At 34.1% G+C, this 25,867-nt stretch overlaps 1 protein-coding gene across 1 annotated transcript in view; it reads right to left on the bottom strand.

The window, feature by feature from the left end:
* The window catches only part of PSME4 (proteasome activator subunit 4), an 84,488-nt gene that overhangs the window by 10,284 nt on the left and 48,337 nt on the right, over positions 1–25,867 (bottom strand). Inside the window, exons 21-40 of the mRNA XM_054575446.1 lie at positions 19,412–19,467; positions 18,531–18,587; positions 18,249–18,304; positions 18,057–18,155; positions 16,586–16,648; positions 16,355–16,450; positions 15,280–15,411; positions 12,735–12,944; positions 11,539–11,675; positions 10,772–10,825; positions 10,350–10,479; positions 9,621–9,702; positions 8,153–8,306; positions 7,524–7,593; positions 6,464–6,589; positions 5,783–5,935; positions 3,931–4,035; positions 3,257–3,348; positions 2,104–2,235; positions 1,547–1,755 (exon numbers count right to left, since the gene is read on the bottom strand). Of these exons, the coding sequence (XP_054431421.1) occupies positions 1,547–1,755; positions 2,104–2,235; positions 3,257–3,348; positions 3,931–4,035; positions 5,783–5,935; positions 6,464–6,589; positions 7,524–7,593; positions 8,153–8,306; positions 9,621–9,702; positions 10,350–10,479; positions 10,772–10,825; positions 11,539–11,675; positions 12,735–12,944; positions 15,280–15,411; positions 16,355–16,450; positions 16,586–16,648; positions 18,057–18,155; positions 18,249–18,304; positions 18,531–18,587; positions 19,412–19,467 (2,213 nt within the window). The remainder of the gene's footprint in view (positions 1–1,546; positions 1,756–2,103; positions 2,236–3,256; positions 3,349–3,930; positions 4,036–5,782; positions 5,936–6,463; positions 6,590–7,523; positions 7,594–8,152; positions 8,307–9,620; positions 9,703–10,349; positions 10,480–10,771; positions 10,826–11,538; positions 11,676–12,734; positions 12,945–15,279; positions 15,412–16,354; positions 16,451–16,585; positions 16,649–18,056; positions 18,156–18,248; positions 18,305–18,530; positions 18,588–19,411; positions 19,468–25,867) is intronic.

Genomic DNA, 25,867 nt, shown 5'->3' with positions numbered 1-25,867 from the left:
TTAACAAGTCTACCGAATAAAGCTAGCCTTAAGTAATTCCAATGTAGCAAAAATAATGACTAAGTTAGTCGCTTATATTTAGAATCCTTGAAAAACTTTGAGATTATGAAAACGATAGGACACCACAAATAACCAAGGTAATTTTGCAAAAGAACTAAGTTGGAAGACTCATACTTCCAGGTTTCAAAACTTAGTACAAAGCTAAGTAATCAAAGTAATCAAAACAGTATAGTACTAGCATAAGGACAGACATACAAACCCATGAACTAGACGAGAGGGCCTAGAAATAAACTCTCACACATTTGGCCAATTAATTTTCAAGCGTGCCAAGACTATTCAATGGAGAAATGAACGTCTTTTCAACAAATGGTTCTAAGGAACTGGACATCCATGAGCAAAAAGAATGAAACTAGTCTCATATCTTACACCATTCACAAAAATTAACTCAGAGGGGATGCAAGACTCAAACATAAAGGATGAACTCTTTTAAGAATACCTAAGGGAAAATTTCATGACATTGGATATAGCAATGATCTTTGGATATCAAATGTAAAAAAGCAAAAAGGGAAAAAATTGATAAATTAGGCTTTATCAAAACAAAAACATGTGCATCAAAAACATGTGCATGTGGATACTATATCAAGAGAGTAAAAAGACAATCCACAAAAATGGGAGAATATTTGAAAATCATGTAACAAATAAGGGACTGATATCCAGAATATAGAAAGAACTACTCCTCAGAAACAGTAAAACCTAATTCAAAAATAGGCAAAAGACTTGAACAGGCATTTCCCCAAAGATACAAAAATGGCAAATAAGCAAATGAAAAGATGTTCAACAACTTATCATTAGAGAAATGCAAATCAAAACCATGAGATAGATACTTTCTTTACACCAAATAGGAGAACTATAGTCATGAAAACAAGCATTGGCAAAGATATGAAAAACAAATGGGACCTCATTGCACTGCTGGTACATAAAATGGTGCAGCCCCCATGGAAAATAGCTTGGTGGCTCCCCAGAAAGTTAAACACATAATTACCATATGGTCTAGCAATTCATTCTCCATACACAAGAACTGAAAGGGCAGACTCAGATACTTCCACCAATGCTCATAGCAGTATTATTCACAATAGCAAAAAGATGTAAATAACCTAAACATCCACCAACAGAGGAATAAACATTTTGAAAACACTATGCAAAATGAAAATTTAAAAAAAGACATGTATGATTCCACTTATATGAGGTATCTAGACTAGGCAACATTACAGAGATAGAAAGTAAAATGGCAATTGCCAGGGGCTGGGGCAAGGGGAGAATGAAGAGTTACTGCTTAATGGGTACAGTTTCAATACTGTAAGATCAAAAGAGTACCAAAGAGAGACGACGGTGATGGCTGCACAACAAAGTGGATGCATTAGAAGCCACTGAACTGCAAGTTTTATATTATATACTTTTATCACAATAAAAAAAGGGAGAAAAAAGCCCTAGGAAAATATAAATAAATGTCTGTTTTTAGGTGAGTTTCTACTAATGAGCTACTCACTAGTTTTTAAGAGTTTAATGCCCTGAGTTCGTTCATCTTCTTCCCCAATTCCATTTTCCTCCATAACATGGTTCTGAATTTCTTCATCCACATCCATGAGGGGTTTCAATTTCTCTAGAATTCGAGCAGTAAACTCAGGGACACGAGGAGATGCAGTTGGCGCGGTGTTTGGCAAAGAAACATCTATCATGAATATGTAGGTCAGCACACTGTAAAATAAAATATGTATTTTAAGAAGAGAGCCCACATTCTCAATAAAACTAGGGATCAGAAGTTATAACCCAACTAAGGCAACTCCTGGAGAGTCTTTTTGCCTGTGCCTGCAATTCTGAGATAATAAAAACTGGGGTGCGGTGACTGTGGCTTTTGAGCACGCTGGCATCCTATTTGACATTCAGAGCCTCTTGTCTCAGTCCCACAACACAATACAAAACAAAATCTGAGGGAAAGGACAGCATGAAACTCAAGAGTAACATAAACCAGGATATTATTAGATATTTAAATATAATAAAAAGAGCTCAAGAGGTATACCATACCACAGAGAAAACAGTACATACCTCCCTATTCTTTCCCTGACATTTTTGTAAACCTGGGTGAGTTTGGGTTCCAAATACTTCAACAGTCTGTGCAATAGCTCAGGCACTCTCCACTCTTGCTGGGCAAGGCCACCTTGCAGTACATAGAGTCGACTAAAATGAAAGCACAGGAGAGTTGTATTAGGGTCTTCACATCCTGACAGTATAGAGTAATGATGTCTGCATGCCACTGAAAATTGTATATTTTCTCACCTAATAAATAATAAAAATGACAATTCAAAACAGCATCTTTATGAAGTTTATTTTCCCTGCATCATTTTCTTTGTATTCTCATTTCATCTCTACTATCATACAATCAAAAGAAGATTGAGTTAATCTCTAAACATCAGAATTTTCCTAAGAAAAATAATTAATCTTCTTGTTAACAGAATTATCTGGAATTCTTTCTCTTATCCATTGAATTTTTCTCTTACACTCCACCAAATATATTTTTTCCTAATAAGAAAGACTGAACAATGAGAAGCCCTGAGAAAGAAGTTAATAATGTCCTAGTATAAGAAGGCAGTCCTGATATAAAAGTGGAGAAGGCTGAATCTAACTTATGTCTGAATTGTTTCCATTTCTGTTACTTGTTCCCAATTGAGAAATAACTATTTAGTATAATATTGTACTGAAATGGAGCACATCCTATCTCACAGAAGAAAGTACAGCTGACCGTTAAACAACAGGGGGATTAGGGGTGCTGACCCCTGAGCAGTTAAAAATCCCCATGTAACTTTTGACACCCCCTAAATTTCAACTGTCCCTTGGAATCTGCAGGAGGATTGGTTCCAGGACTCTCTTGTGGATGCCATAACCTGGAGATGTTCAAGAGCCCCATATAAAGTGGTGTACAACAATGCAAAGAGTTGGCCGTCTGCAACCATGAATTCCTTTTTTGAACCAAGGCTGGCTAAATCCTCGGGTGAGGACTGGCTGTATATGTATTGAAAAATATCTGCACATAAGTGCACGAGCACAGTGTGAGCCCACATTGTTCAAGGTTTAACTGTAATTATATTATCTAGCCTTTGGGAGTGCAGGCAGTTCACTTCCATTCATAAGTCAAACACAAACATATTTTCTTTTGTTGTCAGATCTTTTTGGTAACTACATAAGTTTTCTTTTTATTTACCATGCATCTACAAAGGATCCACCTTCACCACTTAACGGTGATTCCAACAGTAGCTCAAAAAGCCAATGAAGTTTCCGGGGATCTCTGCTTTCCTGCATTCAAAATATAAAATAACAATTAAAACAGGGGTCCTACAATGCTGTAAATAAGTCAGGTCCTGTCATTTTAGAAACGTAAGTATATATATTTTATATAAAAATATGTATAAGTAAATATAAGCATAGAGGAAGAAAATCAAAGTAAAACTCACAAGTGAGTAAAATCCAAATGTTATCATAGCTCATATATAAAGATTAACAGTGAGAAAATTATTAGCTAAATGGATTTTTTAAAAATTAAAGTATACGAGCTATGGACTTACTTAACATTAAAAATAATACCAACAATCATGTATCACCTGGCTTTTACTATCTGTAAGTTACATATGATCTGACTTATCATCTAATCTAAAATATGGCCATTACCATGGCCAAAAAAAATAAAATAATCTCTTAAGGTTATCACTCCAGGCTTATTTGAAAGACTGAACAGATTCATTTCCAATTATGTTAAGATGACACAGCTATGAACAAAATTCCAAGATTCAAGAGGTATAATGAGATTTTACAGATTTTGAGACAGGGTATAATGTTTGAATAGATGAGTTAGACACAAAATTAAGCAGGAGAACTTACACAGGATGTTGCTATACAAGTTCCCCAGTCATTGTAAGTTTCTACTGTAATGTTGGACAATGCTGTTCTAAGCAGAGGGCACAGAAGTTCCCACAGCTTCTCCACCTACTCAAAACAAAATACATGGGAAAAAGTTAATAACAACTTGAACATCTTTCTTCAACTACCTTTTTCAGGAAACACACACATACAAGCACACAAAGTGCATTTAAATTAGTTCTTAGAATACTCAAATAATCCAGGAAAGTACACTATATTATCATCAGACATACCCAGTTATAAGGTGAATTTTTCCAAAAAAATTATTCAGAAAAGAGGAGATACCTTATATGATTCCTTACAAAAGCATACTACTGAGAAACTCTCTTTTTAAAATTTTAAATAGTAAGAGTATACTGGGCTGGAAAAAAAATTGCATCATTTCAAAATTTTGCATGCTTTATTGCGGACAGTTAATTGAATCCTAATAAAGGAAGCAATGACATTTTAATACAATTTAGTATTCGTCTGTAGCATAATCTTCAAATTTCAAGTTTTAGACTACCGTCAATAGCCTTTCAAGGGTGTTCAGTTATACAGAGACTGCAAATATGTGCCTATATGCTTTTCACAGTTTAATAAGAATACAAATCACCTTGAGATCTTGACAAAATGCAGACTGATTCATTAGATCAGGACGGAGCCTGAGGTCCTACTTTTCTAACAAGCTCCCACATGATACCCATGTTGCAGGTCCATGGATTGAACTTTAGTGAAAAGGACCTACAGAGAGACCTGACTGGTGTGGCTCAGTGGGGTGGGAGTTGTTCCACAAACCGAAAGGTTGATAGTTTAATTCCTGGTCAGGGCACATGCCTGGGTTAGGGGTTCAGTCCTAGTTGGGGGCATGCAAGAGACAACTGATGGGTGTTTCTCTCGCACACAGAACAAATGGGGAGGGAGGGCTCAGGATAAAGTTTCCAGTGGTAGCACTAGGCACTGATTAAAAATAATCAAAAATAACTTTAAAACTGTATCTAAACTTATAAGGAAATGATACGTGTTCTGGAAAAGAAATAATCAAAAAAGAAAATGACAGAGACAAGATGACAAGGGTATGTGTGGCATATTTAAATAAAATTGTTTCATGATATATGAACAGGAAAAGGAAATAATACAAATTAACACATACTTTTATTTAATAAGAGATCTGAACACATATCACTAATACATTAAAAAGTATTCACAGGTCTCTAAAAGTATGAGTAATTAAGCTGGCCAAAAGCAGTATTTATCTTTTCTTTGAGGAAATGGTGGCCTACCTTATATTCAGGCATTCCAGACATTTCACCTGGTTATTTTTAGTCTAAGGCATTTTGCTAAGAAGCTAACCTTCAGGCAAGTATATAAAACTAACTTTTATATTTAAAAAGTGTGATGCTCAAAAGAAAAGAGGGGGTGTCAAAGTCAAACTCCCTACAACACAAAATTTGCAATGTAGATAAGCAAGGAGGCTAAGAGAAGGGATTTAATGATAAGCTACAGAGTGCCTCATGGAGGGAGAAGCCCATGAGCAGCACTAGCCAACAGATACAGTGCAATAATGTGGGACCAGTGTTCCAGGCCCTTCCTATTTTTCAAGGGAAACCCAATTTTTTATATGACATATCCTGATTTTCCCCCAAATGCTGGTAATAATTCAAAAATTTAGAAGATGCTGAATGTTGCTACATATCAATGGTTTGCGGCCTACACTCAAAAGCATTATGGAATTGAACATTCCACCCTTTAAGTATTAGTAACTAATATGTTGGGAATTACTGCATAAAAGGAAAATGGTTTTAACAGATAATGTGCTATACAAATACATCACCTTTTCAAATGTCCAATGTTTTGAACCTCTGATTAAACCAGCTATAATTTCTGCAACACATCGCTGGGTGCTTTCATGTGAATCTGCAACCAAACGTTCTAAATGGGGCTTCAGAACTGGCAAAAAGGCATCATCAAAATTTCTGAATATACCCTACAAAAACAAAAAAAGAAAGTTCCTCAGTACTTAAATGTGACTATCACCTCCATTATAATTATAATACACTTGTATTTGTTTACAACATTACTGCTGTACTTAAAAAACCCAACAGTTCTTTCCTCTGGAACTTCATATTTTAATGTGATATATAAAATGACGGTATTCTTACCATTTTATCTTAGAGGTATTGTTCATCAATAATAGAAATTAATAATCTTTCTCACCTTAACATTACACACACACCCCCTTAAAAAAATCAAATGAATATAGTTTGCTGGGGTTTTTGTTTGCTTAAACTGCTAATTACAATTACTAAAGACAAATACTAAAAAGTTTTTTTTAAACAAAGAGTTCTAGGACATTAAGCCACAATCAATATGACTGGCATAACTTCTATAGCCATTTTAAATAAAAATAACAAATGACTGAATTTCAACTTTGATCAAATACTTTAAAATGTATGAACCTACAAATTGACAGTCACTAAGCTTTATAAATAAGGTATATAAAGAGCATAGTTACCTTAAAGAGGCAAAAACGTCGAGGATTAAATTTATCTTTTCCTTTTCTGTCTTCTAAAGATAGAAAAGTAATTAACTGTTCAACAAACTTAGGATCAGAAAAATGATCAAATATAATCTGTTCTGCCTATAAAGGTAAAAAAAGAACAACATTCAGTGTTTAACATGTATTTAAAAACATGATTCTGAAAATATTAAAATTCATCTATAAAGTTTTGATATCCAACAGTAGGCTGCTACTTTTGTTCTAAACAATTTTTAGTTCTCAGAGGCTTTCTAAAACCATTATAATATTGCTTCCTAAAACTGCTAAATCCATAAGAATAGCTGAAAGTTTCCCTCAGATCTTTAAGTTCGGATTCCATTTCTCAAACTGAATTAAAACCAACAAATCTTCTGCATGGGAAATGAAGGCTTAATGCTACTGTACCTTCCTATGTGCAATTTACAAAAAGTCCCCAAACTGAAAACCAAATCCCAGTAAATTACTTACAAAACATCAGAAAAGTTAAAAAGTAAACTTTTCAGAATTAGAAAATGAAGCCAACAACCAGTAACTTAATTGAGGAACATACAAACTTAAAAGCCTTTAAATCAACTTTTGAAATGATAAATGTTTTATTATAAAGATTAAGGAGTTTCAACTTAAATCTAAAAACATTTATTTACTGGGTACCCATCATTTATATACAAAAAACTCCGCTAAAAGCCAGTCATTATCTTTGTGTTCAAGAAGCTTGTTAGCAGACAGAAATGGTACAAAAAACAAGCACATCGCTACATAAAGTAGTGCCCAAGTGAGAGCTAAGTGGGGTAGTAATTTCAGAGTAACCTTAGACACAGAAAGACTCCAGACAACTGGCTTTACTAGAATCGGGAGAACAAGAGAGATAGGCAGGGTGGAGTAAGGGAGTACACATTTACCAATACTTAATCCAGGGCTTTGCTGAAATACACAAATTGAGGGAAAAACATGAACTGAGTTTAAAATGAATCCGACTAAAACTAAGATGCATTTGAACCACATTAAGTGTTTACACATGGTAAAAATGAAGGCTTACCTCTGTCAAATCCTCCCTGCTTCTGCCAAGCTTGGGCTGCTCTTCCACACCAGCATAAACAACCATATTCCTACACCGTGAGAGTTTGCATTTGTAATACACATAGGAAAAAAATCGGAGCTTCATGGATAAAAAGCATTAGAAGGCACTTCTAATGAATTCTATTTAGGTGCTAAATTTGAGAATAAGAGTACATCACTAACAGTCTTGGCCTCAAAAATCCATTGGGTCACTGTGTCCTTAAGACAAATTATTGGAGTCAACAGTAAGAGATAAGTATTTCTCTGGGCTGGTTTAGACATGTTTAGTATTAATAGGTAGGAATATAATTAATGGCAGCTATTAATAAACATCTTAGCCATATAATGGTGGGACTAAGGAAGTCTAAGGATTTCAGAGGAAAAAAACAAGAGGCAGGACCCAAGGCACAGTAATGGCAGGAACAAAAGAAAAAGAGGAAGAGTGAAGAGGAAAAAAAAACCAGAAAAGTATGTATTTTTGATGACAGAGTCCTTCTGTAACTGCTTCTAGTGCTTCTGAACATCCCCCAGAAATTCCAAGATGATAAAACAAATTATATCAAAGATAACCTGTTTAAATAACAAGGTGCATGGCAAGATGCAACTTACTGTGGCCAGGTGTAGTATCCCCAGTGAGTTTTTTCCACAAAGCAAATTGACTCCCATTCTGTTTTTGTTTTTGGTATACTTTTGCTATCATAATGGAGCCAATGATTATCAGGTCTATCACCAGCAAGAACTTGGGTGGGTTTAGGGTATCCACCTAAGGAAAAGACAATTACATCTGATGAACTTAAAAACAGTCACGTAATAATTATTCTCAACTTTCAATCAACAGGATTAGTGTGACTTTGTCTCCATAACAGGACTATCTTAAAATCTGCTCAAGGCAAGACTGACCATATGTATATGAGGCATTTCAAACGAAGAGAAAAAGACTACCCATTAAATAATGGGTGGGTAGTTATTTGGAGAGAGTAAATCAAATGTGATCGACTGTATTTATTTCACCAAAATGAAAAGGATTAATTTTGTTACAACTTCTTAGTTTTGAATTAATCCCTTTACAGAGCTCAAATATCCCCGCCCCCCATATATTCTTCACAAAGATGCTCCAAAATTTAACATTTTACCATGTGTACTTTGACATTCTCTCCTTACACACACACTCACACATTTACTTTTTTTTTGGAACCAAATATCCATTTAATATGGGACTTACAAACGTGTTTTAGTGAGTATGAGACAAGATCAGTAGTTGGGAAATAATGAAAGTCTTCCCTACATTTAGTTAACATCATTTTTATAATATTCCAAAATAAAGATGGTAATATATAGCTATACTCCCCTCCCAAAAGTGGGGGATGGAAGAAGTAAAGATAGATGTTTGAAGATCACAGGAGTTATCAGAGATTAAAAAAAAAAATTTAGTAACCAAAGGAATAAAAATGACATTTTTTTCTCCTCCAAAATCAAATTACTTTATTTTTTCTGAGTATATGAAGATTACTATTCAAAAAGTCTGATAATACAGTGAGCCATGAACAAAATTAACCTTGCCCCTAATCCTACCACCCAGACAGAAACACCTAACATACTGATATATCAATTTTAATGATAATGGTATTTAAGTCTTTGAAATACAGTTTGATAAATTAATAGTGTACTTACTTACCTGGTAAAATAAATAAGTAGATGACATTTTTGCCCAGGTGTACAAAAGATATGTGTATTAATTATGGAGACACAAAGAGTCAATCTATTCTTACATTTTTATCACTAGTTTTTACTAAGCCAACTGTTTTTCTTTAATATTTCATACTTCTATGTCTATAATTTGTATAGAAAAATATTTGAGATCAAGAACTATAATTTATACTTTTTTTCCCATTTCACCAATAACTTTATTGATTTGGATATCCTGAGCATGGTGGCTATCTCCCACTATTGGCTTCTAGCAGGTAAAGAGCAGGGGTGCTGCTAAACATCTTCCAATGCCTGAGATGTAATTTATACTTTCAAAGAAACTTTCCAAGTCTGCTGAGAAGCACTGTTAATTACATTTGGAAGTACTTACTGATTTCATAGGGGTTGATGGTCAGCTTTTTATGAGTTCTTTTAAGCTGCTTAAGAATACCAGCAACAGCTGAGATTGCCATCTAGAAAACAAACAGGTAAGGTAGATGTGTCAACATTTTAAATCTCTTAAATGGTTGCCTGCCTTAACCAAAGCAGAAGCTGGACTCGGTTTCTTTCAAAAGCAGAGAAGTATCTCACCCAGTGACACCTGGTGGCACAGTCAAGTGAGTGCTAAGTCCAACTTGAAAGGAGTCATTCACAGTTCTTACCCTTTAACCTTCATCCATGCTAGATCTTTCCATTGTTAAACCAATACGTGTTCATTTTTCAAATTTCAGCCTAAACATTTCTTAAGGGTCTCTATACTATACACCAGCCTACTTCAGCCCCATCATATACCCCACCTCCAATGCTTTTGTGAGTAAAAACCAAAAACTGTATCCTCAGGTATCTTCCCCTTTCTGTAACACTTCATCCTATAATTAATTTTTCCAAGTCAATCTTTTCCATTAACCTATAAACATATTCTCTGCTATAGCCCCAGTGCTGAAGTGTACAGCGTCTGAACATGTTAGAGGAATTACCATCTCTCAACCAATGGAGGTAGACTTCAAATTAATCCATATCGAGATATTTATTAAGTGTGCCTTGTTGGTGAAGAATTTAAATGCTTCAGGTGAGGTAAAAATTCTCAAACCCAAGATTGTAACTAAAATAAAGTATCTACCTTTCGAACTACAATTGCATCATGGTTGAGATTCTCAATAAAAAAACGTATGGCACGAAGAGGTAACACTCGGTCATCTCTCAAGAGTAGAGACAGAAGACCAATGCCTATATGTTCAAATTTCCAGGGCCTAAAAAGGGGAGTGGGAAAAGAAAATTACAAAACGCATTGCTCATAAAATCACTTTTTAAAAAAAAGGAAAGAAAACTATATTTGAAATATTTTTAAGTTTCCCAAGAATTAAAACAGGTATCTTAAAGAATATCATTTCTATCATTAGCCCCAAACTTGCTTCTTAATCTTGTAAACTCGTTAATCAGACCACAATATTTTGTGATAGTCTTTCATAGCCTCCAGGGCAGAAACCTCCTATAATATTTAAGATAAAAGCTTTGAGAATAAAAACAAATTCTTATACTTACAGATTTCTCTGTTCCACACCATCTAGCAAAGTGTCTACCAAATTTTCATAGTTCCTTTAAAAAAAAAATTCATGTGAGGTATTGTTTTAATACATCACTAAGATGAACATCAGACAATATAACACGAATTCGAATTCTGGCCAGATTCACCCTCTCTTACTGGTGAGACACAAACCAGGGAAAAAGCAGATGGATGAACAGAGACAGCAAGAAAAGAACATGAAGGGTACAAAGAAACCAAAAAAGTGCTAGGTACACTGAGCAACTCAACTGTTCCTGAGTGGACTTTCAAAAGTAAATTTGTGAGTAGTAATCAAATAGTTGGGAATGGTCTGCCTATATGGCCCTCCAAGTATAATAAGATAGGCTACTATATAAAAGTTTATTATTTCTATATAGACAGGTTAGGCTAAAATTACTGATAAGCATATTCATAAGGCAAAGAAACAAATCAAGATAGGAAGGCCCCTGACTGAGTTTTATCACTGAAGCAATTAAGTGCTTTGGTTTGAAAAATCTAAAAACAGTTTGTTAATATCTTGATACCAAATTTGTATAAATCTAACTGATACATGTACTTAAAAATCTCCACAGCTAAAAGTGACAATCAGGTATCTTCTCAATGATTACTTTCTAACATTTTTGTTATTTTCTCAGAATCAATGTGTAAATTTTATTAAATAGTTATGGCTCACTATATTTTAGAAACATTTAAAACCTGCTATCTATAATGTAATCTATTTTAACAGGTAGGCACTTATAATTACCTTAGGGCATCAGCATTCTTTTCTTGTTGGCGTTTAAATCCTTCTTTTATTTCTTCTGAGCTAGGCATTGTCTGGTTGGTAGAGGGGTTTTTTGATTGCTGAAGTAATTCTGCTATTCGGACACATGAGTTTGGAATCTTATTAAAAAGAAAAGCCAGGGGAAAAAATGAAGTACTGACACATACTACAACATGGATGAATCTTGACAACATTATGCTAAGTGAAAGAAGCCAGATACCATGTGCATGAAATGTCCATAATAGGTAAGTTCACAGAGAAAGAAAGCAGATGAGTGGTTTCCAGGAGCTAAGGATATGAGAGAATTGGGAGGTAACTGTTGTTGGATACAGGGTTTCTCTGACTGATAAAAATGTTCTGGAATTAGAGTAGTGATAGTTATACAACCCTGTGAATATACTTTCATGATTATATAAGCACATAACACGTTAAAAGGATGAATTTTTTGGAATGTGAATTACATTTCAATTTTTAAAAATTTAAGATGATGTAATCTAAAAACAGGTGTAAATAGCAAAACTGTTTTATAGAAAAGGCATACATTTAGAACAGTGATTTTAAAACCATAGGATGGATGTCAAACATAACCACTTTAGACAAGTGGGACATTCGACTGCGCTCACCCCTCTTCAACCCATCCCCAGAGCTCTGATGGGTGTGCGAGTATGCACCTGAAAATCTGTGAATGACCCGCTGTGACCTCTCTCCACCTGAGCACCAACGAACCTGATATTCTCTTACCCTGATATTCTCTTATTTTTCTTTTGTCAAATGATTCCATTTTAATTTTCTTCACTATAAATTATGAGCCCTGTGGCCAATATTCTGCAACTCTGGCTAAGATGATCACCAATTCTTACAGAGGCCACAGACATACAGGAAATAATGGTAAATGCAACAATGTAATAACTCTTTGTGGCTTATCAGAAGAAAAACAACCTAGCTCTCTCCTGGCCATCCTCCAACCGAGTACTCCACCCTGCTATCTACATGATCACAAAGGAAACCAAAAGCAAATGCTTAAAAAATGATCACAAAGGAAACCAAAAACAAATGCTTAAAAATATGAGAATCAAATAGCAAAAATATTATTACTAAAAAAAGACATGAAAAATAAAAAGCACTGTAACAAGGCAGTATTTCCACTAAAATCTGAGTTACAAAAATGCTATGCTTACTGTGAAGTCCAAGCCAATTGTTTCATATTGCCGATGAATCTTTTCCGCAAGATCATCAAATAGTCTCACTATGGATGGCTTTTCCAGGGACATTGCTTTACTAAGACCAGAAGAAACAATTGCTGGCCATGTCTGTACAATACAGTCCCAATCATGAAGGTTTGCCAAGCATACACCACTGTGATTTCCAAGGAGACAATACAAAGCACCCTGTAGGAAAAAATGATTAATATGGGAACTAAGAAGCATTGTTTAATTGCAGCCAACTCACCCACATGATGTTTTTAAATTTACTAAACACTGATTACTTAAATGTTTGATACTGTTTAATAAATTAGGCTCACATATTCAACATGTTATGTTACTTTCAGAAATTTGAACTTGACATCTAATTGTAATCCAGCAATATTTTCTCTAAGTCATTTAATAAAGGGTTAGCTCAAAACATGGCTATTAATATAAAAATGAAAGGATGTTTTTAATGCATAGCTTTCACTCCAGTTCTCTTGTACAACTATATCATAAATGTCATGAACTGTGCCACTCTTAGCATTATAGGGCATAATGTTTGGAATACTTTCTAAAACAGTAGTTAACATTTCTTTGCATTGTATCTTCCCTAAGTATATAAAAACTGGGTTACTTAATTATACTGCACATTTTCTACAAATAAAAATTCAATTAATCAGAATGATTCTGACAACAGAAAAGTACCCCTTTTTAATGAAAAGAGCAATTAGTAGTACCAGAATATTTTATTTCCTGAACATTCACCCTAAGTTCCAGTCTGGCTTCTTACCCACCTGATGCTCTCCTCCTCTTTACAGGCTCTCATAAGGTCACTGGTAAGCTCAATTTTCCTGATACAGTAAGACAGTTTTCGATTTTGATATTATGTGACATATCCAATTTTGTGCATTTAAAATGCTCTCAACAAGATCAACAACATACCACCCAATGAGGTACACCTTCTACAACACTCTTGAATTACACATCTACATTGGGGGACAGTAAATTTTTCCCATAAAGGGTCCGGTAGTAAATAGTGGGCCATACAGTCTCTGTTGCAACTACTCATCTCTGCCATTGTAGCATGAAAATAGCCACTGACAATACCTAAAGGAACGGGCATGGGCATGTTCCAACAAAATGTTACTTAAAAGAGCCAGCAACTGAGCCAAAGCTATAGTTTGTTGACCTGTCATCAGAGGCTAACTTCAAGGAACATGATTAGCTCTCATCTTAACTCTTTCCAGAAAGTAACTGACAGTGCTGATTGAGTCTTCCTTCTGGAAATAGTACATCCTCATCTTCTGTAATTCCTCCCCATTTCTTTTTTTTAGAAGATTTTATTTTACAGAGAGGGAGGGAGGGAGAAAAAGAGGGAGACACACACCGATGAGGGAAACATCTATGTGCGAGAAAAACATTGATCTGTTGCCTCTTGAGCACCCCCAACCAGGGGCCTGGCGCACAACCCAGGCATGTGGCACGACTGGGAATTGAATCAGTGACATTTCACTCTGAGAAATGAAGCCCAACCCACTGAGCCACACCAGTCGGGGCTGTAATTCCTTGTCCTTTCTTGATGTATTTCTGACCTTTCCCTTCTGTGTTAGCTCTTCTTCTTTGGCTTCTAATTAAGTTTTCTCAACACTTGCCCCCTGGTCCTCTTCTCATTCTCACTCTCCTCCTTGGCTCTCTTACCCATGTCTAAAGATTTCAATTACCATCAACACAAACTGAAACGTTATCTTTAAGTCCAAAGTAACATGTCTAACTGCCTACTTGAAATTACCTATTTGTTTATAGAAACCACTTCTTCAAATTAAACATGTCCAAACAAACTAATTTTAACCTATTCTCCCTCTGATGTACCCAACAACCAGCTGTACAATCCAGAACCTCAATAATTTTGATAGCTCCTTTTTTCAGTCCCCTCATATTCAACCATCAAGTATTAACAGTTCTCCCTCCTAAATCATTTTCAGTCAACCCAATTCTGACAGTATAGCAATCACTGTATTTCACCTACACTCTATATTGCATCCCTATGAAATAGTATTTTCCTTGTCTTGTGTCATTCCCTTCCTTCTCTTCTCTAATCACATAAGCCTTCACTCCTTTGTTCAAACTTACTAAGTTTCATGCCCTCCATGCTGGTCACATTACCCTAAACAGTTTTTGGTCTTTCACCCCCTTTTCCCATATGCCAGCCAACATACTTATCCACTGGTGCTCAACTCAAGTTGCATCCTACATTTTCTCCATCATAATGCTGATCAGAAATATAGGTGAATAAGCAAATAATTAGGGAGAGAAAAAGACTATACTTGCAAAGTGTACTGATGTCTTCAACTTACTTTGAAATACATAAAAAGCAAGATGGATAAAGAGTTGGACAGGTATGTGATAAAGCAAATATAGCAAAATGGTAAATAAAGAGTCTGAATGGTGGACATATGGATGTTTACTGTAGAATTCTTTTAACTTTTCTGTATGTTTGAAAATTTTCATAGTAAAACGAAACAAAAAAACCCTGTACCTTGAACTGCTGTTGTGTGACGTCCTGTCTATCAGGTCGTAAGAACTCCAAAACTAAGGGAATGATATCTCTGCAACAGAAGTTGTATACTCCCAAGGCAGCAAAAAATGTCTGCTGAGCCTTATTTCTGACCTGGAGAAAGTATTATTGACAGAAGACTTTTGTTCAATGGTAGACAAACTACAAAAATTTTTAAATGAATCATCAAAAAAAAAGAAATAATTTAAATATCATAATAACAAAAATAAATCAAAGAAATGCCTTATCAAAAACAAGTATCTTTTAATCAAAAGTAACACATTATTACCAACTGCATCCACATTAGGGAGAGACCGAATGGAACCCATATGCATTTGATTAGTAACATAATCAGCATAATATTAAACTTCTTATTCTATGTTATTCTTGATGAGAAGAGTCTGACTTTCTCCAAAACTAAGAACTTACCTTTTTTCAATGCAAACCTTAAGTACTGCTCACATATTTTGAATACAAATGATTCAGTATAAATTTATAACCCATGAACTAGTTAAATAGTAATAAATAATACCTGATTATAGTAAAAGCAACACCCTGTACCTGTTTCAAACTCTTTTAAAGATTTCTGTAGGTGAAATCCCTGGGTTAGAGACCAGTTTCCCAACTTATATTATTTTATAAACACAAGAGTAATTGGCTGTACATGAATCTCTACTTTTTCCAGTTCTCTGTGCTTGGAGATATTGGGTAATCTCTTCGTCCTATGCTACTTTAAAGGACAGACCCCACAATTTACATGGCAGCAGCTTTCTGAAACCCAAGCATAACACCTAGAAGGAATTATATAGCCTTTAAGATGTGATTCAATTAAGTAGCAGCAATATTAAACTAGCATTATCAACTTTAATAATTGAGAAGCAATTACAAACAAAAATAAACACTATTTTCTAAAAGAATAGCAAAATTAGCTTGAATATATTTGCAATTTAAAAGATGTTTTCTATGCCAAGAAATTTAAACTCCCTTGTTAAAATGGGGATATTTAGATTACACATGATAAAATGGGAGAGTCGGGGAAGGCAGTGTTTAGCCTTACCTGACTATACGAACTTGTAGATAAACGAAGAAGATCTCTGATCATATCCTGATGGATCTTTTTGTATTCACAACCCTCAACAGTTAGTGTTCGTAGCTATGAAAAGAAAACAATGTAAACCAAATCTCAAAGTTTGTACTAAAAATTCATTTAATTATGAAGTAGCACAAATAATTAAATATTCGTCAAGAAAACTGTGATTTAAAAGTCATCTTGTAAAAAGATATTTACCTCATGCTGCAACATTACTCTGTCAATCAATAGTGCTCGGATATGCTGTTTTTTCCCATGAAGCTGAAAGACAAAGTAGCAAACACTTCATTCAACATTTTCCCTAAGTGACCTCAACAATGGATTGCCCTGAATCCCTTAATGAAAAATTAGTCCAAAGAAGGTCATGGTTGGCTGGTGGATAGTGGAGGTATTTTCATTTATTCTAAAGCCATCAGGCTTATATTAAAATACACCATTTCAATAAATTTTATGTCTAATAGGAGAAATATCTCCTTTAAATGGCTCGTCCAACACCCTATTTTTCTGATAACTTATGAATGGATCCATGCATGGGAAAGCAATGGAGTTGGTTCTTACTCAAAGTTCAAAAATAGCCTACAAAGAAAATTCCTTAACTCTGATACATTTTTAAGTGACTTTCTGGGTAACTGTATGTTTAATGAACTGCTGTTGTGTGAAAAAAAATATAGCTATCTTTTATTTTTCTGAAAATTATCATTTAAGCTCTCCTTCACCCCCAATCTTCTACCAGTTAGTTACATTGGTCATCAAGCCCCCACAATTCCTTCTTTTTTCAAAACACCTTATCTCCATCCTAATGCCTGTGCCTTGATTCAGATTGTTTTTCTTACTGGGCTATTATACTTTCACCACCTTACCTTCATCCTGCCTCCATCTCCTATAGCTTACTTTTCACAGTGGTTACAGATGTTTTAAAAATTCACTGGATTAAATACTGTTCTTTCCAACATTCAGGTAATATCTGGTTAAGAACCTTTAACAACTCCCTCGCTGTATATAAAGCTGATGTACTTTCTGGAGACAAAACTATAAATGACCTAGTTTACCACCTGCCACTCTTCCCTACAGCCAGTTTCCTAAAGCATGCCATGTTTGTAAAATCTCCCTGCCCTCTTATATGCCATTCCCTCTGTCTAGCACCTCCTGCCTAAACAAGGAACTCTCACAACCTTTTCAGACTCAATTTCAACAAGTCTCCTCTAAAGAAAACTGCCAAAAACATCAAATTGCTGACTTAAGTATTCTTTCTTCCATGCTCCCAGAGAAACGTATACTGACTTCTCCTGAAGCACAAATACAACATAAGATATATTGTTCTCAGATCTACATAACGTGCAATGCTTTAAATTCATGACTCTGGACCATTGCTCCTATCCTTTATGCAGTACTTCAGGTTCTTCCAAGGCAATCTGAATGAAGAGTTACTACAGTCCAAATTCCCAGTGAGAGTTCAGAGGCCATCATGGAAATTGACAGCAGAGTTTGTATTAGAAAAAATACACTTTTTTCTAGGATTCTTCTGGTTATACTATGACATAGTATTTGAAAACCTACTATTTTTACTTATGGAAACTTCCTCCCCACGCTGAATAATTGCTAAGATGACATGGTTATATCAATATTATACACCTTTTAAAAAAATGCAGTTGTAGGTGAAAATACTGACCCGATTTTCCATTGATTTCTTTACTAGGTTAAAGCTTTTCCAACGGGAATCAAATTCATGCTTGTGGGATCCCTGGAATTGCAATAGGTCTCCAATAATCTGTGTCAAAGAATTTCAAATTTTGTACTTATTAAGTCATCACATCAACCCAGTTATATTAATAATTATGAAACTATTGGGTAAGAAATATACCTTTATAATAAGAAACAAGGACTTGGTATCATCTTCTGAATTATTAAGTATATGATCTACAACAGGAAAAGAAATAGGATTTTGGTTAAAATATTCTGAATTACTACATTACTATTAATCCATTAGTTAAAATCTATTAGTTGAGGTGGGGGGGGGGGGGAAACACTGCCTGATGTTCTCACCATTTAGAATGAAAAATGTTACATAAAAGCACATATGCTACAGAATCAAATTCCTAAATATTTATTAATAAAAATAAGTTAAATGCATATATGTACTTACTAAGAAGTTTCCTTATGACCCTAGCAATTGCTTCTCGGTGGTTCTCTCTAGATAGATCTATTTTAGAAAAATGAGAGAAGTTATTTTAGACATAATGAAATGCTCCCATATCGCTGAAGTTTATATCAACAGTTTGCATCAGAAATATAATGCATCCAAGGAAAAAACAAATGGGTTGGCCTTTATCATAGTCTGATTAGTGTCTAGGCATGATATAGATTAACCTTCACATTTACAATGACCTGCTTATAAAACTTTGTTGGACAGGCAAGGAGGTGGGAGAAAAAGAACTCCATTTTTGCCAATATTTCAAAAGCTCTATTTACTAATTAGAGACCACATATGCATAGGATTCTCTAATTAGTTATGGGTGACCTAAATCAAGCAAGCTAAAATTATACTCTAGCAATTAATGTATGCAACTAACTCCAGTGTTACTCCAGTAATAAGAAAAGTGTGTCAAATTTCTATTAATGTTACATTTAGAACATTAAGTTAACAAAATAAAATGTACATATATAAAATTTAACTATGATAGAAAAATACAAAGATAGCATATATAAAGGTTACAATATTCCCATTCATATCAAGTATAACATATCAGTTCTAAAACAATTCTAAATATAAGTGAAAATTGCAATATATGAAAATCGGCCTCTGCACATAAAAAACATCCAAATATTTACTGACCGAATTTCTATCTTTTACTGGCTATTCTTTATGCAATAATTTCCTAGTTTCTCTAGAAAAAGAGAAAAAAAACACTATTGTGTAATTAATATTCATTTTTATACATAACTACAAAATTATTCCATTTTAACCCTTATAGAATTGACCAAAAAAAAAAAGTCCACAGATTTACTTCGGTTAGGTCCACATACCATATTCAAGTCCAGTATACAACTTTGTCTCTTCCAAGGACACCATAGTTGGTACCCTGTATAAAAACAAGAGTGCTCATATTTATTAATAATACCAATAAGAAGGATTAAAAGGGAAAATGTCATTGCTAGAATGTTTAAATCAAAACAAAGATGATGTTCTTTTAACAAACAGATTTCCCATCTTCCATACTTCAATTCTTTACTCTGTCCTTCTGAGGATTAATGCTATCTGTTTCATTAGTAAGGACAATGTTATTCATCTTTAAAGAAAATGTTAATTACATTTAATGACTTTAGGGGAGAAACTTAACTATAAAAATGAGCATAACACTACTATTCTATATTCAACTGTAAAAGCTTAAGTATAGTGATAAACATTTATACAAAGAGTCAGATTTGTAATGGCATAGTAAAGGTTAAACCTAGTTATCAAAACCCGCAATCAAATTTTATTATAAAATACATAGCATAGCAAACAAGCTTCCTTAGATAATCATCACCCTTTCTCTTAAAATCAGACAAACTGATTTCTCCTACCATCTGCAGAAAAATGCTACTACTTCTGATGTTCAGATGTAAAAAATACCACAAATCCTAGTTAAAGATCTATCACAAAGAAATATGTTACTAGAACAAGCCAAGCTAGATAAACCCCATATATGGTTAAAAGTCAATTTTGGGGTATTTAAGAACAGGTTTTACTGGAAGTATATGAACCTTTATAACTGAAATCTAAATTTTCTTCATTGAAAAACATACTTTAATTTTCAACATTTTATGTCAAAATATGAGATTCAATTAAATAACTTTTTATAAACAAAGAGATAATACTTTCTAAGGAAAAACAGGCACAAATGCCAAGAAAACAGGGGTCAGCATATCTAATGCAAGGCCAATTATTAATAAACAGAAATTTTATAGTTATTATTCACACTCATGAATTATACAACCTTGTAAAACAGAAAACACTTTTAAAGTCAACATGCCCCCATCTCTATTGTACTTTTTAAGCTGAATGAAATTATCTTTACCTTAATATTTCATAGTATAAATTCTGGGATTTATCTAAATAGTAATAATATTAAGATTACTAAAATGCCAATTATGTAATTATGTTCCCCAACCAGTGCCTAGAATGGAAAAATACCATCTCAAGTTTCAAAACCAAGTCTATAGAGGATAAACAAAGAATGGAAATAGTTTATAATATAAAATGCTAATTTGCTTCTCAGAGACTTTTGAGTTCAAATTCTAATTCTTAAAACCTGCCTTTCATTCTATAAAGCTCCAACCTTTAACAACAGCTTGCAAGCTTGAGCATTCTGTAAAATGGTGTATGATTGCCCTGACTAGTGTGGCACAGTGGACTGGGCATCGTCTTGCACACAGAAAGGCCTTGGGTTTGATTCCCAAGTCATGGCACATGCCTTCGTTGGGGGGAAGAGTTGAAGACCAGGTCCCACTTGGGGGCAGGCCAGGTACCAGTCAGGGGCATGCTAGAGGCAACAGATCGTTGTTTCTCTCACACATCAATGTTTCTCTCCCTTCCTTTCTCCCTCCCTCCTCCTCTCTCTAAAAATAAACAAATGAAATAGTTTTAAAAAATAAAATAAAATTGTGTATGCTAGAAAAATATGAGTATCTAAAATCTAGTCAGTAAAAATAAAATCAGATCCTTTACAATGAACTTTAAGGAGAATCCAACATGTCTACTGAAATCAGATTTCGCCAGCAAAGAGAAAAAGTCTGTGCTCAAGTTTAACAAGCATAAAGCATAAGACTGTTACCCACCCCCAACCTGTCATCTCCCCACGGAGAGGATGGGGAAGTGCTTGTCATGAGCTGTCACACGATAGGGCATGCCTTCTCACTGTTGCTATAAATATAAGTAGTTTACTAAAATAGGAATACAATTGTACCTTATTCACTCAATATCTAGTACTAAATAATATTGAACCAAGCATGCATTTTAATTATCACAAAATTACTCTCTCAAGTTAACATAAAGAGCAATCTCAACAGCGAATTTTTGAACAATTTTTAGTATATCCAAAGGGGGAGAAAAACCTATCAAACAAACAAATAAAAACATATCAATTGGGAATTTGAAATGCTTTTCTTATATGTCATTTCAGACCCAGTAACACCAATTACATTGTAATCATATTTTAAAACAAGTCCCATCTAAAAGTCCTGATACTAATTTTTAAAATCCACGTGTTACTCTAAATTGTTTCCTACCAAAAGATTTGAAGTAAGATTATCAGTTATTACAATTATTTTAAAATATCAGCCTATATGGGATTTTAAAGTATTAAGTAACACATTTAAATAAAAATGACTTAGGCTTTTATTTTTAAAACCTGAATTAAAATACATCTGTCATAATTCAAGTGTATAGAAGGCATCTGGTTATACATATATTTCAGTTTTACTTGCTCTTTCCCATCACAAATTCCTTTTATTTATCTAAGATTCAGCTTTAATTGATCTCTTATCTAACAAATTTATTAAACTGACATGTTTTACACTAAATGTTTCTCAGCAAGTGGAAATACATATTTATACCAAATTATTTCTTCTGATCTTTAAAAGAATAAAATTCATGACCTAAGTAAGATTTTCTGATTTTATCTCTTTGTGGTCACATTAATATAACTTGACAAAGGAACTAAATAAAATTCTGACAAGTAATTTCAACAACATATCATAAATAATACCATCTATAAACAATAAAGGTATAACAGCCTCATGGCAACTAAATAGTACCAGGCCACCTAATTTATAACAAAATCTGCTCAATACGTGTGCCACTGGAAGGGGGCGGAGGGGGGCATATGCTTGTTTAGTGTTCCACAACTATGTTATTTGTACCACTAGATGGCAATCTTCTTTAGATTCGATCACAGTAGAACTGAAAACAATCACTGGTTGTAAAGGATGGTGAAAAAGGAAGAAATGACTAATAACATAAAAACAAAATATACAAGTCAAATATGCAAATGAAGGCTAGGTTAATCGTCAGGAAAGAACTGTAAACAGTAATAACTATTCTGTCTATAAGTGAGAAAATAGGGTACCCTTTCCAATAATCCCTTCCCTCCCAAGTGAAAACAAACGTTAAGTATAAAACCAAGCCACTAATAGATATTTTTTCCATTTAAGATTACGAGTGTTGCACAAGAGTTATTTAGCCTATTTCTGTGTTCTGTTATGCAATTCAATCCTAGGCATCAATAACAGCAATAAACACAAATGAAAAGCTGGCTCTTACTCTACCATGTGCACAAAAGGTTGCTAAGAAAGAGAAATCTTACATAGTGCTAGGTTTAAAATTAATGCTGAGAATAAGAACTATTTCCATGTCTGACACACAAGCTTTTATAAATCAATGAAAACAGTCAGAAGGTGAAATAAGGAGAAAACAGGATTACTCACCGTGGAGTAGTAACTGTTTCCTTTTCTGTGTGCGGCTCCCCCAGCAGAGCTGGGTAGTTCCCTGGAGGTGCCAAGAGAGGTTAGCTAGCCCTGCCCCTCATCGCATAACAACACATCCTTTCACATATTAATGAAATGGTCTCAACTCCTAGACCTTAAGTATGACTTTTTCTTGAGTGAAAAGTTAGTAAAAGCTGAGATCCTAAGAATGATTTAACTAAGAATGACTTAACAGAGAAAAGGGGGCACAAAGAAGAAATATTTGAGATGAAAAATGATGATTTCTCTACCTTGAGTAACCCTGTCTTTATAGATGTTAGGTTTTGCTTTATGTGATAGCTGGTTAAACCCAAGAAGATTATGAGTGGACTGCAAAAGGAGAAACTAAGGACGATTTGAGGATTAAAGACAAGCGCCCAAAATTCTTGTGACCCTGGAAAGATACACCAACTTCCACGTCTATAAAGGTAGAACTGTAAGTATAAACTATACCACAAATATTTCTATTAAATCATTACCTAAAGATTCCAAGAGCAAAATAGAGACTGCATTTTAAGATTACTTCCGAAGACTTAGTGTCTAACAAAACTGTTAAAAATTAAAATTGTACTACAAAAAAAAAAAAAAAAAAAAATTACCCTTAATTACTCTCAAGAGATCATATTTTATCCATCATTTGAAACAGTAAAATGTATAGCATGTACAAGGTACCTACTGACCCCCCCCCACCCTGTTAAAGGCCAAAAATTACAATGCAGATACCATTAGGTATATCATTTAGTTTATACCTATTAGGATAATCAACCCATCTAAGCTTTTTATTTTTTGTCAGTCTCTAATCATTTAGCACAGAAAATTAATTTTCACATTTAGTAGTCAGTTCCCTGAACAATGGATTTTTAAGACCATCCAATATACTCTATTAGAAACTAACATTTTCTTACAGGAAAACTGAGAATGAAGCCTCCAGTTTTTCACTACTGCAATTTTCCAGAAGACACATATCTAACACATGCTCAAGGCAAACTTAGTAATGAATGGTTTACCAAAACTAAGGCAGCTAGAATATTTTACCTAATAGAGATTTAGGTAAGAAAATATAAATATACTATTTAAATTTAAAAAATTATTTGAGCCCTGGCTGGTGTGGCTCAGTGGATTGAGAGCCACCAGCCTGAAAACCAAAAGGTCACTGGTTTGATGCCGGGTGAGGGGACACGCCTGGGCCAGGCCCCCGGCTGTAGATGTGCAAGAGGCAACCAATCTATGTTTCTCTCACTCATCGGTGTTTCTCTTCCTCTCATTCTCCCTCCCTTCCCCTTTCTCTAGATAAATAAATATTTAAATAAAAAATTTGTTTGAGTTGTTACGTGCTTCCAAAACCTGCTTGAGTATTTCAGAAAAGGTAAAATGTCCCATAATACAAAGGCAAAAATGTTATTAACAAGAGTGACTCCTCTCAGGCATCTTAGGCATTACACAAAAGCATTTGTCAACCATTTATTCATTTCCTTTCTTCCCTCACCCCGACCTGGTACATTTTACTTTATTTCCTATGCAGTAACTAATGTCCAAAGGGCTTTTTTTCTGTCTACTAGCTTCAAATTGACGTGTTGCTGAAAATTTAATTAATAATTATGCTACAGATATTCTTTTCTCACACTAGGCAGTGTGATTTAATATCAAAATACAATGGCAACATCCATTCAAATCATCTAATTTTTTTCAAACCAATTTACACTTAGGGGTTTTTGACAACCGATTTATTAAAAAAGCATTTAGAAATTTCAAAAGCTAACTTTATTTTATGACACTTTGGTTGAGAACTAATTTATGATCAGTCAAAAAAGTAAAAATGTTATATAAAGAAAATATAGTAAGGCAACCATTACCAAAACAAATTAAAATTTCAAATAAAGATGATGCCAGTTAGAAATTAGTTTTAAAGGAAAGGATTCTGTTTAGAACTAATTAAAAGCCCAGGAAAGACTTTATAAACTTCTTGTTTTGGCAACTCAAAGGCAAAGGGCTGCTCATCCATCCTAATTCTACTTCGTAGAAGCATTATCCTGCATAGATGTATGTAACTATGAAGAAACCTAAAAATGTGTATTATTCAATGATGAAAAAGACTGACATTTTCATCACTTTATATTTTTTTGTTATGTATTATTAAATATACAGGGATTGGAAAAAGTAGGTTTATAGTTGTTTGTATGAAAAATACAATAATTAATAATACAAGAATAAATTGTTTTGCATACTTACAACTGCAAACCTACTTTTACCCACCCCTGAATACAAGAAAACACTTTATATGCACATTTTTAAATATACTGAAAGGCATAAACATTACATGTTCATATTAAATACAACTTTTATTATTTATATTTCATTATATTAAATTTTCACACCAAAAGTGAAAATTCTGAAGCAAAACTTTTCAGTCTAAATTATCTTTAATCTTCAAATTTTCTGGGAAAAATCTATAAAGAATACTCAGGATCAACTTTATAGCCTATAATGTATGGTAATGTAAGCTAACAAACTACTTAATTATATTCCATCCCATTCATAAAATTTTTATTACATGGTATTCTTTTCTTTATTGAAAATACATTTCATTATAAATTTAATTGGTTTATAATTATGAAGTATATGGCAATTTTGTCCTGATGCACATTTATTTCAAGAGATAAAGACTTTGCTTCAATTCACTATTACAGTGCACGAGGCGTAAATATGGCTACATGCTGATATGAACTGCAACAAATAATCTCTAAGCCTCTTGAGCTAACCCTTCAAGCAGTACGTCCTAACAATCACTCAATACTAAAAATCTTCTTGCCCCAGCCTCTATGGCTCAGTTGGTTCAGAGTCATCCTGTAAACCGAGGGGTCACAGGTTTGATTACTGGTCAGAGCACTATGCCTGGGTTGCAGGTTCTGGCCCCATATCAGGCACGCATGAAAAACAACCAGTCAATGTTTCTCTCCCTCCCTCCCTTTCCCTCTC

This window comes from Pteronotus mesoamericanus, unplaced genomic scaffold (genome assembly GCF_021234165.1).
Source record: "Pteronotus mesoamericanus isolate MK-2021 breed Mesoamerican mustached bat unplaced genomic scaffold, CSHL_Meso_final contig_291, whole genome shotgun sequence".
Lineage (NCBI taxonomy): Eukaryota > Metazoa > Chordata > Mammalia > Chiroptera > Mormoopidae > Pteronotus > Pteronotus mesoamericanus.
This window is presented reverse-complemented; position numbering and strand designations above follow the sequence as displayed.